The sequence below is a fragment of the Hypanus sabinus genome, chromosome 4, assembly GCF_030144855.1.
Source record: "Hypanus sabinus isolate sHypSab1 chromosome 4, sHypSab1.hap1, whole genome shotgun sequence".
Taxonomy (NCBI): domain Eukaryota; kingdom Metazoa; phylum Chordata; class Chondrichthyes; order Myliobatiformes; family Dasyatidae; genus Hypanus; species Hypanus sabinus.
Window position 1 is genome coordinate 190,938,866 of NC_082709.1, and position 12,532 is coordinate 190,951,397.

The following is a 12,532-nucleotide window of genomic DNA, read 5'->3' on the forward strand; positions in this document are numbered from 1 at the left end:
ATGAGGCGTGCAGATCCTCTTTGGGCGCTGAGCGAAGTCCAAGCAGGACCCAGGGAAGCTTGTCCACCCAGTTAGGTCCTCTCAGGTGGGCCATGAGAGCCGACTTCAAGTGACGGTGGAAGCGATCCACTAGTCCGTTCGACTGTGGGTGGTAGGCAGTTGTGTGGTGTAGCTGCGTTCCCAACAAACTGGCCACAGCCAACCACAGGCTGGAGGTGAACTGGGCACCTCTGTCAGAGGTAATGTGGGCCAGTACCCCGAAGCGTGCTACCTAGGTTGCAATCAGCGCTCGGGTGCAGGAATCGGCAGATGTGTCGGTGAGAGGGACATGAATGTGGTCAAACCTCCGGCGGGTGGGTTCGAACTGCTGCGGCGGGGCTTTAGTGTGCTGCTGCACCTTGGCTGTTTGGCACTGCGAGCATGTCTGGCCCATTCGCTGACCTGTTTGCGACGTCCATGCCACGTGAACTTGCTGGAGACCAGCCGGACGGTTGTCCTGATAGATGGGTGTGCCAAACCGTGTATGGAGTTGAAAATTCGCCACCGCTGCCAGGCTGCCGGGGCAATGGGGTGAGGTTGGCCGGTAGCCACGTCGCACAGGAGGGTCCTCTCACCTGGGCCTACGAGGAAGTCTTGGAGCTGCAAACCCGAGACTGCGGTCCTGTAGCTGGGCATCTCGTCGTCTGCCTGCTGCACCTCCGCCAGTGCTGCATAGTCCACCCCCAGGGACAGGGCCTGGATAGCTGGTCTGGAGAGTGCATCAGCCACGAAGTTGTCCTTTCCCGAGACATGCTGGATTTCCGTTGTGTTCTCGGAGATGAAGGATAGATGTCGCTGCTGGTGAAGGGATCGGACACCTTTGTGAACGCGAAGGTCAACTGTTTGTGGTCTGTGAACGGCCTGCTTCTAAGAAGTACCTGAAATGCCGGATTGCCAGATACAGTGCCAACAGCTCCCAGTCGAAGGCACTGTACTTGAGTTCGGGTGGTCGTAGGTGCTTGCTGAAGAACGTCAGCGGTTGCCAGCGCCCCTCGATGAGTTGCTCCAGCACCCCACCGACTGCTGTATTGGATGCGTTCACTGGGAGGGTGGTCAGAACGTCCGTTCTGGGGTGCACCAGCATCGCAGCATCTGCCAAGGCTTCCTGGGCTTTAACAAAAGTGGCCGTGGCCTCTTCATCCCAAGTAATGTCCTCGCCTTTACCCAACATCAGGGTGTACAAAGGGCGCATGATACGGGCTGCTGAGGGGAGGAAATGGTGGTAGAAATTCACCATACCAATGAACTCCTGCAGGCCTTTGACTATGTTGGGTCGGGCAAAGTGGCAGATCACGTCTGCCTTGGCGGGTAGAAGTGTTGCCCTGTCTTTGGTAATTCTGTGGCCCAGGAAGTCGATGGTGTCAAGACCGAACTGGCATTTGGCTGGGTTGATCGTGAGGCTGAAATCACTCAGGCGGGAGTAGAGCTGGCAGAGGTGGGACAGATGCTCCTGACGACTACTGCTGGCTATGAGGATGTTGTCCAAATAGATGAACACAAAGTCCAGGTCGCGGCCCACCGCATCCATTAGCCGCTGGAACGTCTGTGCGGCATTCTTCAGGTCAAACAGCATTCAGAGGAATTCGAACAGGCCGAAAGTGGTGATGATTTAAGAGACTACTAGACAGGTATATGGAGGAATTTATGGTGGGGGGTTATAGGGGAGGCAGGGTTTGAGGGTTGGCACAACATTATGGGCCGAAGGGCCTGTAATGTGCTGAACTATTCTATGTTCTATGAGCGCTGTTTTGGGGATGTCTTCAGGCTACACCGGGATTTGATGGTATCCCCGGACAAGGTCTAATTTAGAAAAGATTCTTGCCCCATGCAGGTTTGCTGCAAAGTCCTGTATGTGCGGCATGGGGTAGCGGTCTGGAGTTGTAGCCTCATTCAGTAGTCGCAGAATGGTCTCCAGCCCCCAGTTGCTTTGGGCACCATGTGCAGGGGGGAGGCCCTTGGACTGTTGGACCTCCGTACGATCCCCAATTCCTCCATCCTCTTGAACTCCTCCTTCGCCAGGCGGAGCTTTTCCGGGGGGAGCCTTCTTGCGTGGGGTTGGAGGGGTGGTCCCTGGGTCAGGATGTGGTGCTGTACTCTGTATCTGGGCATGGCTGCCGTGAACAGTGATGCCAGAATTGATGGAAAGTCTGCCTGGGTTCTGGTGAATTCATTGTCCCACAGCGTGATGGAGTCCAGGTGTGGGGCCGGCAACTTGGCTTCACCCAGGGAGAATGTCTGGAAAGTCTTGGCATGTACCAGTCTTTTCCCTTGCAACTCGACCAGCAGGCTGTGAGCTCGCAAGAAGTCCGCCCCCAGGAGTGGTTGGGCCACGGTGGCCAGTGTGAAGTCCCACGTGAACCGGCTGGTGTCGAACTGCAGCTGCACTGTGTGGGTGCCGTAGGTCCGTATCGTGCTGCTGTTTGCGGCCCTCAGGTTGGGTCCTGGCTTCCTGTTGCGGGTGTCATACCCCGTCGGGGGTAAGATGCTGATATCCGCTCCGGTATCGACCAAGAAGCGGCGTTCCAACTGTTTGTCCCAGACGTACAAGAGGCTGTCCTGGTGGCCAGCCGCCATAGCCATTAGCGGCAACTGGCCCTGGCCCTTGAAGGGTGGGCGACAACGGCGGGCTTCTGTTCCTCACCGCTGGTGGTAAAAACACCACTGTTCACTGGCCTCCTCACTCTTGCCTCTGCGTTGTGTGCGCCCCCTTGCTGGGCCTGGTCTGGTCTGCTGTTGGGTGCATGGCTTGGTAATCTGACCGACACGCCACGCTCTCCCTCTTGGCTTTCCACAGCACGTCTGCCCGGGCCTCCACCTTCCGGGGGTTACTGAAATCTGCGTCGGCCAGCAGCAGATGTATGTTCTCAGGCAGTTGCTCCAGGAACGCTTGCTCAAACATGAGGCAGGGCTTGTGTCTGTCAGCCAGGGCCAGCATCTCATTCATTAATGTTGACGGCGGCCTGTCTCCCAAACCGTCCAGATGTAGCAGGCGGGTACCTCGCTCGCGCCGTGAGAGGCCAAAGGTCCCAATGAGCAGCGCTTTGAACACTTCATATTTGCCTTCTTCCGGGGGCAATTGTATGAAATCCGCAACCTGGGCGGCTGTCTCCTGGTCAAGGGAGCTCTCCACGTAATAGTAATGCGTGGAATCAGAAGAGATCTGCCGAATCTGGAACTGGGCTTCTGCTTGGCTAAACCACATGCGTGGTTGCAGCGTCCAGAAAGTCGGCAGTTTTAGCGAAACTGCGTGAACAGACGAAGAGTCGGTCATCTTTGGTCCAAATCCCGTTTGGACCATCGGGGTCACCAATGTAGCGATGTACTACATACAGAGCTAGAAACAACGACACGCAGTCGGTAAGTCATTTTGCGACTAGTTTATTCAAACTTTGCGGCGCTGGCTTTTAAATCCCTAGTTCCTGCCCTCTCCGGGTGGAAATGACATCAGAGGTACATTACCAAAGTCTCTCCCTGCACGCGGGCTATTTGTGAGCCAGTTCGCCTGCACAGAAGGTGGGTCACCACTATATATATAAGTGTTTTCCATTTCTGCTGGTTCTTTAACCCGTCACTGGGTACGTGACAGTATTGACAAGAAGAAGTACAATTTTTTGTGTTATTAGTTCAGGCAAATTGTGTTTGTCTATTATTGTGACTTAGGTGAAGATCATTTTATGAGGAATTAATGTAGAAAACCATGCAATTGCAAAAGATTCACAAACTTTTGCTTACAACTGTCCAGTTACCTCTGGCTTAATCAGTTCTGACTTTTGTTGTTAGTCCAGTAACAACTACAAAACATAAAGATGCTGGAATCTGAAGTAAACATGGAAAATGTCTCTTTTTTTTAAAAATCAGCCAAGGCAGACTTTAAGCTTTTTTGCTATTTATTTACATTTGAACTTCATCACTAAGCACCATTATGTTGTTCCTTTTTAGTTAATTGTTGCATATTCTTTATAGCGATTTACAGTGTTTTCTGAAATGAATCTGATGGGTTTTAATTAGACCACATTCACACCAGTACAGTTATAATCGCTGAATATCAACATAAATGGATATACTTGGAAGCTCAAGGATAAACATAACTTGGTGGACCCACCAAGCCTGGGCATTCAAACAACCCTTCCACCAGCAGGAACCTAACACACCACCACAACTTCAGCCTGACAACTGCCAACTTAATCATTCATTTAACACCCAAAGTCAATATATTGTGCCAGGAAAGTTTATTAAGGTACATGGGTAAAATATGACTAGATTAATATCACAGATCAATTTCAAACTCTTTGAATGATCAGGTCAGGCTTGAGGGCCAAAGAGAAATACAATTACCAGAAGTGGAGTAAAGCTGTCCATTAATACTGAGTGCAAAACACATATGAATGAACTCTACCAATAATTCAGAATGCTTTGTTCAGCCTTAACCTCTTCAAAAAAGCAGCTGAAGATGGTGCCAAGCTGCAAACTCTGTTAAGATCACTTTCACTGTATGTTTTGATGTACCTGTGACAATTTCTGTACCAGCCCCAGTTTATACCTGTATTGCCAGGGGACTGCAGCAGCCAGTTTTTATCCATTAATGAGCACTTCACCAGCAAACAGTGCAGACCATTTGCTCTATCCCCAAGACACGTGACATCATCCTTCACATCCTTTTGCTCTTTTGCTGTGTCCATCCATCTGTCCTATCTCCATTGTTCTTTTCTTCTGTCTCTGGTGAACTCGCAGTTTTTTCTTTGACTGATACTGGGCGATGTTATCCACAGTCACCTTGTACAAACTGCTGTAGCTGTTTGCAGTGGCCGAGCCTGTTAAGGAAGGGCAGGAGGTTGATATAGAATTGAGCAGGCCAATTAATGCCACCCCAATACCAGATCAAGTACAGCCTCTCCTCTTGTAGGCTTATCTACATATTTATTGTGTCAAGAAACCTTCCTGAACACACCTAATTCCACCCCATCTAAACCCCTTGCTCTAGGGAAATGCCAATATTCGGGAAATCAAAATCTCCCACCACAACAAATATTACACCTTCCCAGAATCTGTCTCCCTATCTGCTCCTCGATGTCCTTGTTCCTATTGGGTGATCTTTAAAAAAAAAACACCCAGTAGAGTTACTGACCCCTTCCTGTTCCTAACTTCCACCCACAGAGACTCTGTAGACAATCCCTCCAAGACTTCCTCTTTTTTTGCAGCCATGACACTATCTCTGATCAACTGCCACACCCCTACTTCTTTTGCCTCCCACCTGTCCTTTCTGAAATATCTAAAGCCTGGTACTTGAAATAACTATTCCTGCCCCTGAGCCATCGAAGTCTCTGTAAAGGCCACAACATCATATCTCCAAGTACTGATCCACGCTCTAAGCTCATCCATTTTGTTCACAACACTCCTTGCGTTAAAACAGACACATCCCAAACCTTCGGTCTGAGTGTGTCTCTTCTCTATCACCTGCCTATCCTCTCTCACACACTGTCTCCAAGCTTTCTCTATTTGTGAGACAACAGCCTCTTCCGCCGTCAATTCAGTTCAGTTCCCACCCCCCAGCAACTCTTGTTTAAACTCTCCCAGTAGCCTTAGCAAACCTCCCCACCATGATATTGGTCCCCCTCGGATTCAAGTGCAACCCATCCTTTTTGTACAGGTCACACCTGCCCCAAAAGAGGTCCCAATGATCCAGAAATCTGAATCTCTCCCCCCCGCTCCAATCCCTCAGCCACGCATTTATCCTCTACCTCACTCTATTCCTAATCTCACTGTCGCGTGGCACAGGCAGTAATCCCGTGATGACTACCTTTGAGGACCTGCTTCTCAACTTCCTTCCTAACTCCCTGTAGTCTGTTTTCAGGACCTCTTCCCTTTTCCTACCAATGTCATTGGTACCAATATGTACCATGACCTCTGGCTGTTCACCTTCCCACTTCAGGATACCGTGGACGCGATCAGATACATCCCAGACCCTGGCACCTGGGAGGCAAACCACCATCCGTATTTCTTTCCCGCGTCCACAGAATCTCCTGTCTGACCCCCTAACTATAGAGTCCCCTATTACTGCTGCCATCCTTTTCTTTTCCCTACCCTTCTGAGCCACTGGGCCAGTTCCCCACAACAGTAATCAAACAGGAGTATTTATTGTTAAGGGGGACAGGCACAGGGGTATTCCCTAGTATCTGCCTCTTGCCCTTCCCTCTCCTGATTGTTACCCACTTATCTGTCTCCCAAGGCCCTGGTGCAACTACCTGCCTACAGCTCCTCTCTATCACCTCCTCACTCTTCCTGACCAGACAAAGGTCATCAACAGAAGATCTTACAAACTTCTGTCACGTCTCCACTCAGCCTCTGCCACTCCACAGAAAACAACTCAAGTTTGCCTAACCTCTCCTTATAGCTCATGCCCTGTAATCCAGGCAGCATCCTGATAAACCTCGTCTACACCCTCTCCAAAGTCTCCAAATGCTATAAATAGGGCAACCAAAATGGAATGCAACTCTCCAAATGCAGCCTAACCAGTTGAAAAATTATTTCTGACTCAAACTCACTGCCTCAACAAATAAAGGCAAGCATGTCATACACCTTCTTTACTACCCTAACAACTTGTACAGCCACTTCAGCCACTTTCAGAAAACGACAGACTTGGACACCCCCCCACCAAAAGATCCAAGATCAAGGTAGTAAGACATGACATGTCTCACACAAAGACATGCTGACTATCCCTAATTAAACATTGGCTCTTCAAATATTCATAAATCTAATCCCCAAGAATCCTCTCCAATAGCTTCCCTACCACTGGTCTGCAGTTACCAGGATTATTTCCATGTCCCTTTTTAAACAATGGAACAAGGTCAGCTACTCACCAGTCCTCCAGGACAACACTTATGCTTACAGAGGACTCAACGATCTTGCTCAAAGTCCCAGCAATCTCATCTCTTGCATCTCTCTGCAACTCAGGGTATATTGTATCAGGCCCTGGGGACTTATCCACCTAATGTCCTCAGTTTTGTACAGTAATAAATTTCATCTACACCAGTAGTCCTATTCAGTTCAATCTTGTGAGCCAACCTCCTGCGAGGAATTTATTAAAAGCTTCCACAAAGCTTAACAGATACATCTCCTAGTACTCTTATCTATTGTAGTCCATACCAATAATTGCCTACTCATTCACACAAATCCTACATTAACCCCAAACAAGAGAAAATTTGCAGATGCTGGAAACCCAAGCAACACACACAAAATGCTGAAGGAATTCAGCAGGCCAGATAACAGCGTCGAGAGAGTAAACAGTCGACTCAGTCGTGATGAAGGGTCTCGGCCCGAAACGTTGACTGTTTACTCTTTCCCACAGATGCTGCTTGGCCTGCAGGTTTGCTCCAGCATTTTGTGTGTGTTCTTACATTAATCCCCCTTTTTTATTCTACCCCCATTCCGCCCTCCACATTCTCCTCAGCAATGCATATTTTCTGCCACTCAGCTGCACCACAGAGGCTAATTAATCTCCAGCCCACATCTTTGGCAATGTAGGAGGAAACTGGAGCACTTCAAGTCTATTTGCCCAGAGAATTAATTGGTTGAAGATTAAGGAAAAATGAGAAATGAGCCTTTGAAGAAGAGTGATAGAACAGAGCACATCTAAACACTTGCATGTGTATATGAGCCGTGACCATCTCAGCTACAGACAACGCAGGAAGGTAGGATTAGGCAGGCTGCTTTTGACATTGGCAAGGATCCAAAGGGGAGAATGGCCTCCTTTTGTCATAAATATTCTAAGTTTACGACCTCCCTGGGGAAGTCACAGGCTCTTCTTACCCTGTAATTCCTCCCAATTGGCATGGATTGCCTCTTCCATTTTCTGTTGGTCCGGGTGTTCTGGAATATGCTGTTAAAAAGAATTTTATGTTGGTATGTACAGTTGCTGTGCCATCAATTAAAATAAATTTTCAATAAGGAATCAGCTAAGCTCACTGCTTCACTCAGACATGAACTTGATCTCCACCCCCATTTGAATTAGGGGTCACCCCATCAGCTATTAGATTCATAGTTAAATAGCAAGGAACAGGATCTGCAGCCCATACTGATCAAGATGCCTAAGCAAGCTGGTCCTATGTACCTACTTTTGAACCATATGCTTCCCATCCATGGACTCTTGATTAATGGTAGTGGTCCATGGCAATAAAAAAGGTTGGGAATCCCTGCTCTAAACCACTCCTATACGTGCACGTGTCTGTCCTTTAAATATTGTAACTGTAGCCGCCTCTACCACTTCCTCTGGAAGCTCCCTCCACACATTCACCATTCCCAAGAGCAGGAGTTCCCAACCTTTTTGACGCTATGGACCAATACCACTAAGCAAGGGGTCCGAGGAACTCCTGCCCTAGAGAGATGGCAGTTCAATTTTTATTAATTGTGAGATGTCACATTTTGGCAAGACAAATGAGAATAGGATTTTGAGTGAATGATGGAGCCCTGCGGCATTTTACAGAAGAGAGGGATCTAGAAATTCAAACGCACAGTTGGTTAGCAGTGGCAGAACAGAGCAGTGAAGGAAGCTTTTGGCACACTGACATTCTCAGTTCAAGAGTTAAGTATAGAAAAAGGATCTTGTATTGCAGTTGGACAAAATGCTGGTGAGGCCACATTTCAAATACTCTTTTCAGTTTTAGTCACCCTGCTAGAGAAAAGATAGTGCAGAAGAGGTCATTGCCAAGACTTGAGGTACTGAGAGATTGGGCAGATCAGGATACCTTTTTTCATTGGTGTACAGGAGAATAAGGGGTGATCTTATAGGAGGCATATAAAATTATTAGGGTCAGAGATGGGCAAAGTAGAGTTGAAGTACGAAAGGGTGTTGCTTTAAGTTGAGTGGGGAGAGATTTAATAGGAACCCGAGGGCCAATCTTTTCACCCTGAGAATGGTCAGTGTATGGAATGAGCTTCCAGAGGAAGTGTTTGGAAAAGGTACATTAGCAACATTTAAAAGACCATAAGACCTTAAGATATAGGAGCAGAATAAGGCCATTCAGCCCATAGAGTCTGCTCCAACATTCATCATGACTGATCCTGGATACCATTCAACCCCATACACCTGCCCTCTCACCATATCTCTTGATGCCCTGACCAATACTGTATTTTTCCGCTTTTAATATACCCATGGAATTGGCCTCCACTGCAATCTGTGGCAGAGCATTCCACAAATTCACTACTCTTAGGCTAAAAATATACCTCTTTACTTCTGTTTAAAAAGTCACCCCTCAATTTTGACTCTGTGCCCTCTAGTTCTGGATACCCCCACCATAGGAAACTTCCGCTCCATACCCAACTTATAGTCCTTTCAACATTCGGTAGATTTCGTTGAGATCCCCACACATTCTTCTAAGTTCCAATGAATACAGGCCCAAAGCTGCCAGACGCTCCTCATACGTTAACCCCTTCATTCCTGGAATCATCCTCCTCTGGACTCTCTCCAATGACAATACATCCTTTCTGAGATAAGGGACACAAAACTGTTGACAATATTCCAAATGTGGCCTGACTAGTATCTTATAAAGCTTCAGTATTATCCCTTGAAATAAATGCTAACATTGCATTTGCCTTCTTTACCACAGATTCAACCTGTGAATTAACCTTCTGGAAGACTTGCACAAGGATTCCCAAGTCCCTCTGCACCTCTGATGTTTGAATTTTCTCTACATTTAGATAATAATCCTCAACTTCCTTTGTCAGCTACAGTTGAATATGCCTGCCATTTGAGAACTTCTTCCTCTTTGAGACATATCCATCTTGCGCCTTGTGAACTATTCCCAGAAACTTCAACTACCTCTGTTCTGCGGTCATCCCCGCCAATATCCCGCTCCAATCACCCTGAGAAGCTCCTCTCTCATGCCTCTGAAATACCCTTTATTCCCACTGCGATACTGATACATGTGACTTATGCTTCGCCCTCTCGAAGTTCAGTATGAATTCAATCATATTATGATTGCTGCCTCCTAAAGGTTCCTTCACATTAACCTAATAAAATCTGGGTTACTACACAACACCCAATCCAAGATAGCTTTTCCACTAGTAGGCTCGAGCACAAGCTGCTCTAAAAAGCCATTCAACAAAAATTCCCTCTCTTGCAATCAGACACCAACCTGATTTTCCCAATCCCCTTACATACTGAAGTCCCCATTACAATTCTGCCATTGCCCTTATTATATGCCCTTTCCAGCTCCCTTTGCAATCTCAACCCCATATCTTGGCTACTATTTAGAGGCCTGTATATGATTCCCATCATGGTATTTTTTCACACTTGTAGCTTTGGAACTCCAGCCACAAGGAGGTGACATTCTCTATGTTACCTAGAACCAGAGAACATTACAGCACAGAAACAGGCCTTTTGGCCATTCTTGGCTGTGCCGAACCATTTTTCTGCCTAGTCCCACTGACCTGCACCTGGGCCATATCCCTCCAAACCCCTCTCATCCATATACCTGTCCAAGTTTTTCTTAAATGTCAAAAGTGAGCCCACATTCACCACTTCATCTGGCAGCTTTCATCTGGCAAGTTTAAGAAAAACTTGGACAGGTGCATGGATGAGAGGGATTTGGAGGGATATGGCCCAAGTGCAGGTTAGTGGGACTAGGCAGAAAAATGGTTCGGCACAGCCAAGAAGGGCCAAAAGGCCTGTTTCTGTGCTGTAATGTTCTATGGTTCTAATAGAGCCACACCACCACCTATGCCTTCCTGCTTGTCCTTTCCATAAAGTATATCCTTTGATTTTAAGCTCCCAAATATGATCTTCTTTCAGCCACGACTCAGTAATGCCCACAACATCGTGCCTAATCTTTAATTGTGCCACAAGTTTGTCCACTTTATTTCGAATGCTACGCGCTTTTAAATCCAGCACCTTCAATCCTGTATTCTTCGTCCTTATGAATCTTACCTCTGTGGTGTAACTTCATTCTTTGCTCTGTCTACAGCTGTATCCAATCATTTGCTTCTCCTTGTTTACATTCATATTATATCATTACAGGCTCACCCTCAGCTTAATCATACTGGTCCCTATCCTCCTACCATATCAGTTTAAACTACTCCCAACAGCTCTAGCAAAAAGTAGTTGGACAGGTACACGGATAGGAAAGGCTTAGAGTGATATGGGTCAAACATGGGCAAATGGGACTAACTTGGATTTCAATCCTGGTAGGCAGAGAACAGCCAAAGGGCTTGTTTTTTAGCATTATAACTATGACATGCAATGTAGAAACAGTTGTACCTCAGGACCTTTATAAATTTCTCCCCTCTCACTTTAACATAGAAACACAGAAAACATACAGCACAATACAGGCCCTTCAGCCCACAAAGCTATACTGAACATGTCCCTACCTTAGAACTACCTAGGCTTTACCTATAGCCCTCTATTTTTCTAAGCTCCATGCAGCCATCCAGGAGTCTCTTAAAAGATCCTATTGTTTCTGCATCCACCACTGCCGCCGGCAGCCCATTCCACGCACTCACCACTCTCTGCGTAAAAAACTTACCCCTGACATCTCTGTACCTACTTCCAAGCACCTTAAAACTATGCTCTCTTGTGCTAGCCATTTCAGCCCTGGAGAAAAGCCTCTGACTATCCACATGATCAATGCCTCTCATCATCTTGTACCCCTCTATCATGTCACCTCTCATCCTCTGTCACTCCAAGGAGAAAAAGCCAAGTTCACTCAACCTATTCTCATAAGGCATCCTCCCTAATCCAGGCAACATCCTTGTAAATCTCCTCTGCACCCATTCTATGGTATCCACATCCTTCCTGTAGTAAGACTACCTCAACTGAGCACAGTACTCTTAAGTAGGGTTTGACCAGGGTTTTATATAGCTGCAACATTATCTCTCGGCTCTTAAAGTCAAGCCCATGATTGATGAAGACTCTTCTTAACCACAGAGTCAGCCTGCGTAGCCGCTTTGAGTGTCCTATGGACTTGGACCCCAAGATCCCTCTGATCCTCCACACTGCCAACAGTCTTAATATTAATACTATATTCTGTCATCATATTTGGCCCACCAAAATGAACCACTTCATATTTACCTGGGTAGAACTCCATCTGCCACTTCTCAGTCCAGTTTTGCATCCTATCAATGTCCCATTGTAACCTCTGACAGCCCTTCACACTATCCACAACACCCGCAACCTTTGTGTCATCAGCAAATTTACTAACCGATCCCTCCACTTCCTCATTCAGGTCAGTTATAAAAATCACAAAGAGTAGGGATCCCAGAACAGATCCTTGAGGCACACCACTGGTCACTGGCCTCCATGCAGAATATGACCTGCCCACAATCACTCTTTGCCTTCTGTGGGCAAGCCAGTTCTGGATCCACAAAACAATGCCCCCCTTGGATCCCATGCCTCCTTACTTTCTCAATAAGCCTTGCATGGGGTACTTTATCAAATGAGTTGCTGAAATCCATATACACTACATCCACTGCTCTACCTTCAAAATTACATCCTCAAAAAATT

The 12,532-nt window shown here is 47.1% G+C and overlaps 1 protein-coding gene across 3 annotated transcripts in view; it reads right to left on the reverse strand.

Annotated features, from left to right (window-relative positions):
- Positions 1 to 3,934: 3,934 nt before the first annotated feature.
- wdr4 (WD repeat domain 4) overlaps positions 3,935 to 12,532 on the reverse strand; it is a 64,581-nt gene continuing 55,983 nt past the window's right edge. The window contains exons 10-11 of one of the 3 annotated variants that reach the window (XM_059969030.1): positions 7,846 to 7,915; positions 3,935 to 4,850 (exon numbers count right to left, since the gene is read on the reverse strand). In XM_059969030.1, the coding sequence (XP_059825013.1) occupies positions 4,681 to 4,850; positions 7,846 to 7,915 (240 nt within the window). In that variant the 3' untranslated portion in view covers positions 3,935 to 4,680. The remainder of the gene's footprint in view (positions 4,851 to 7,845; positions 7,916 to 12,532) is intronic. The other 2 variants (XM_059969029.1, XM_059969031.1) reach the window with 2 other exon arrangements.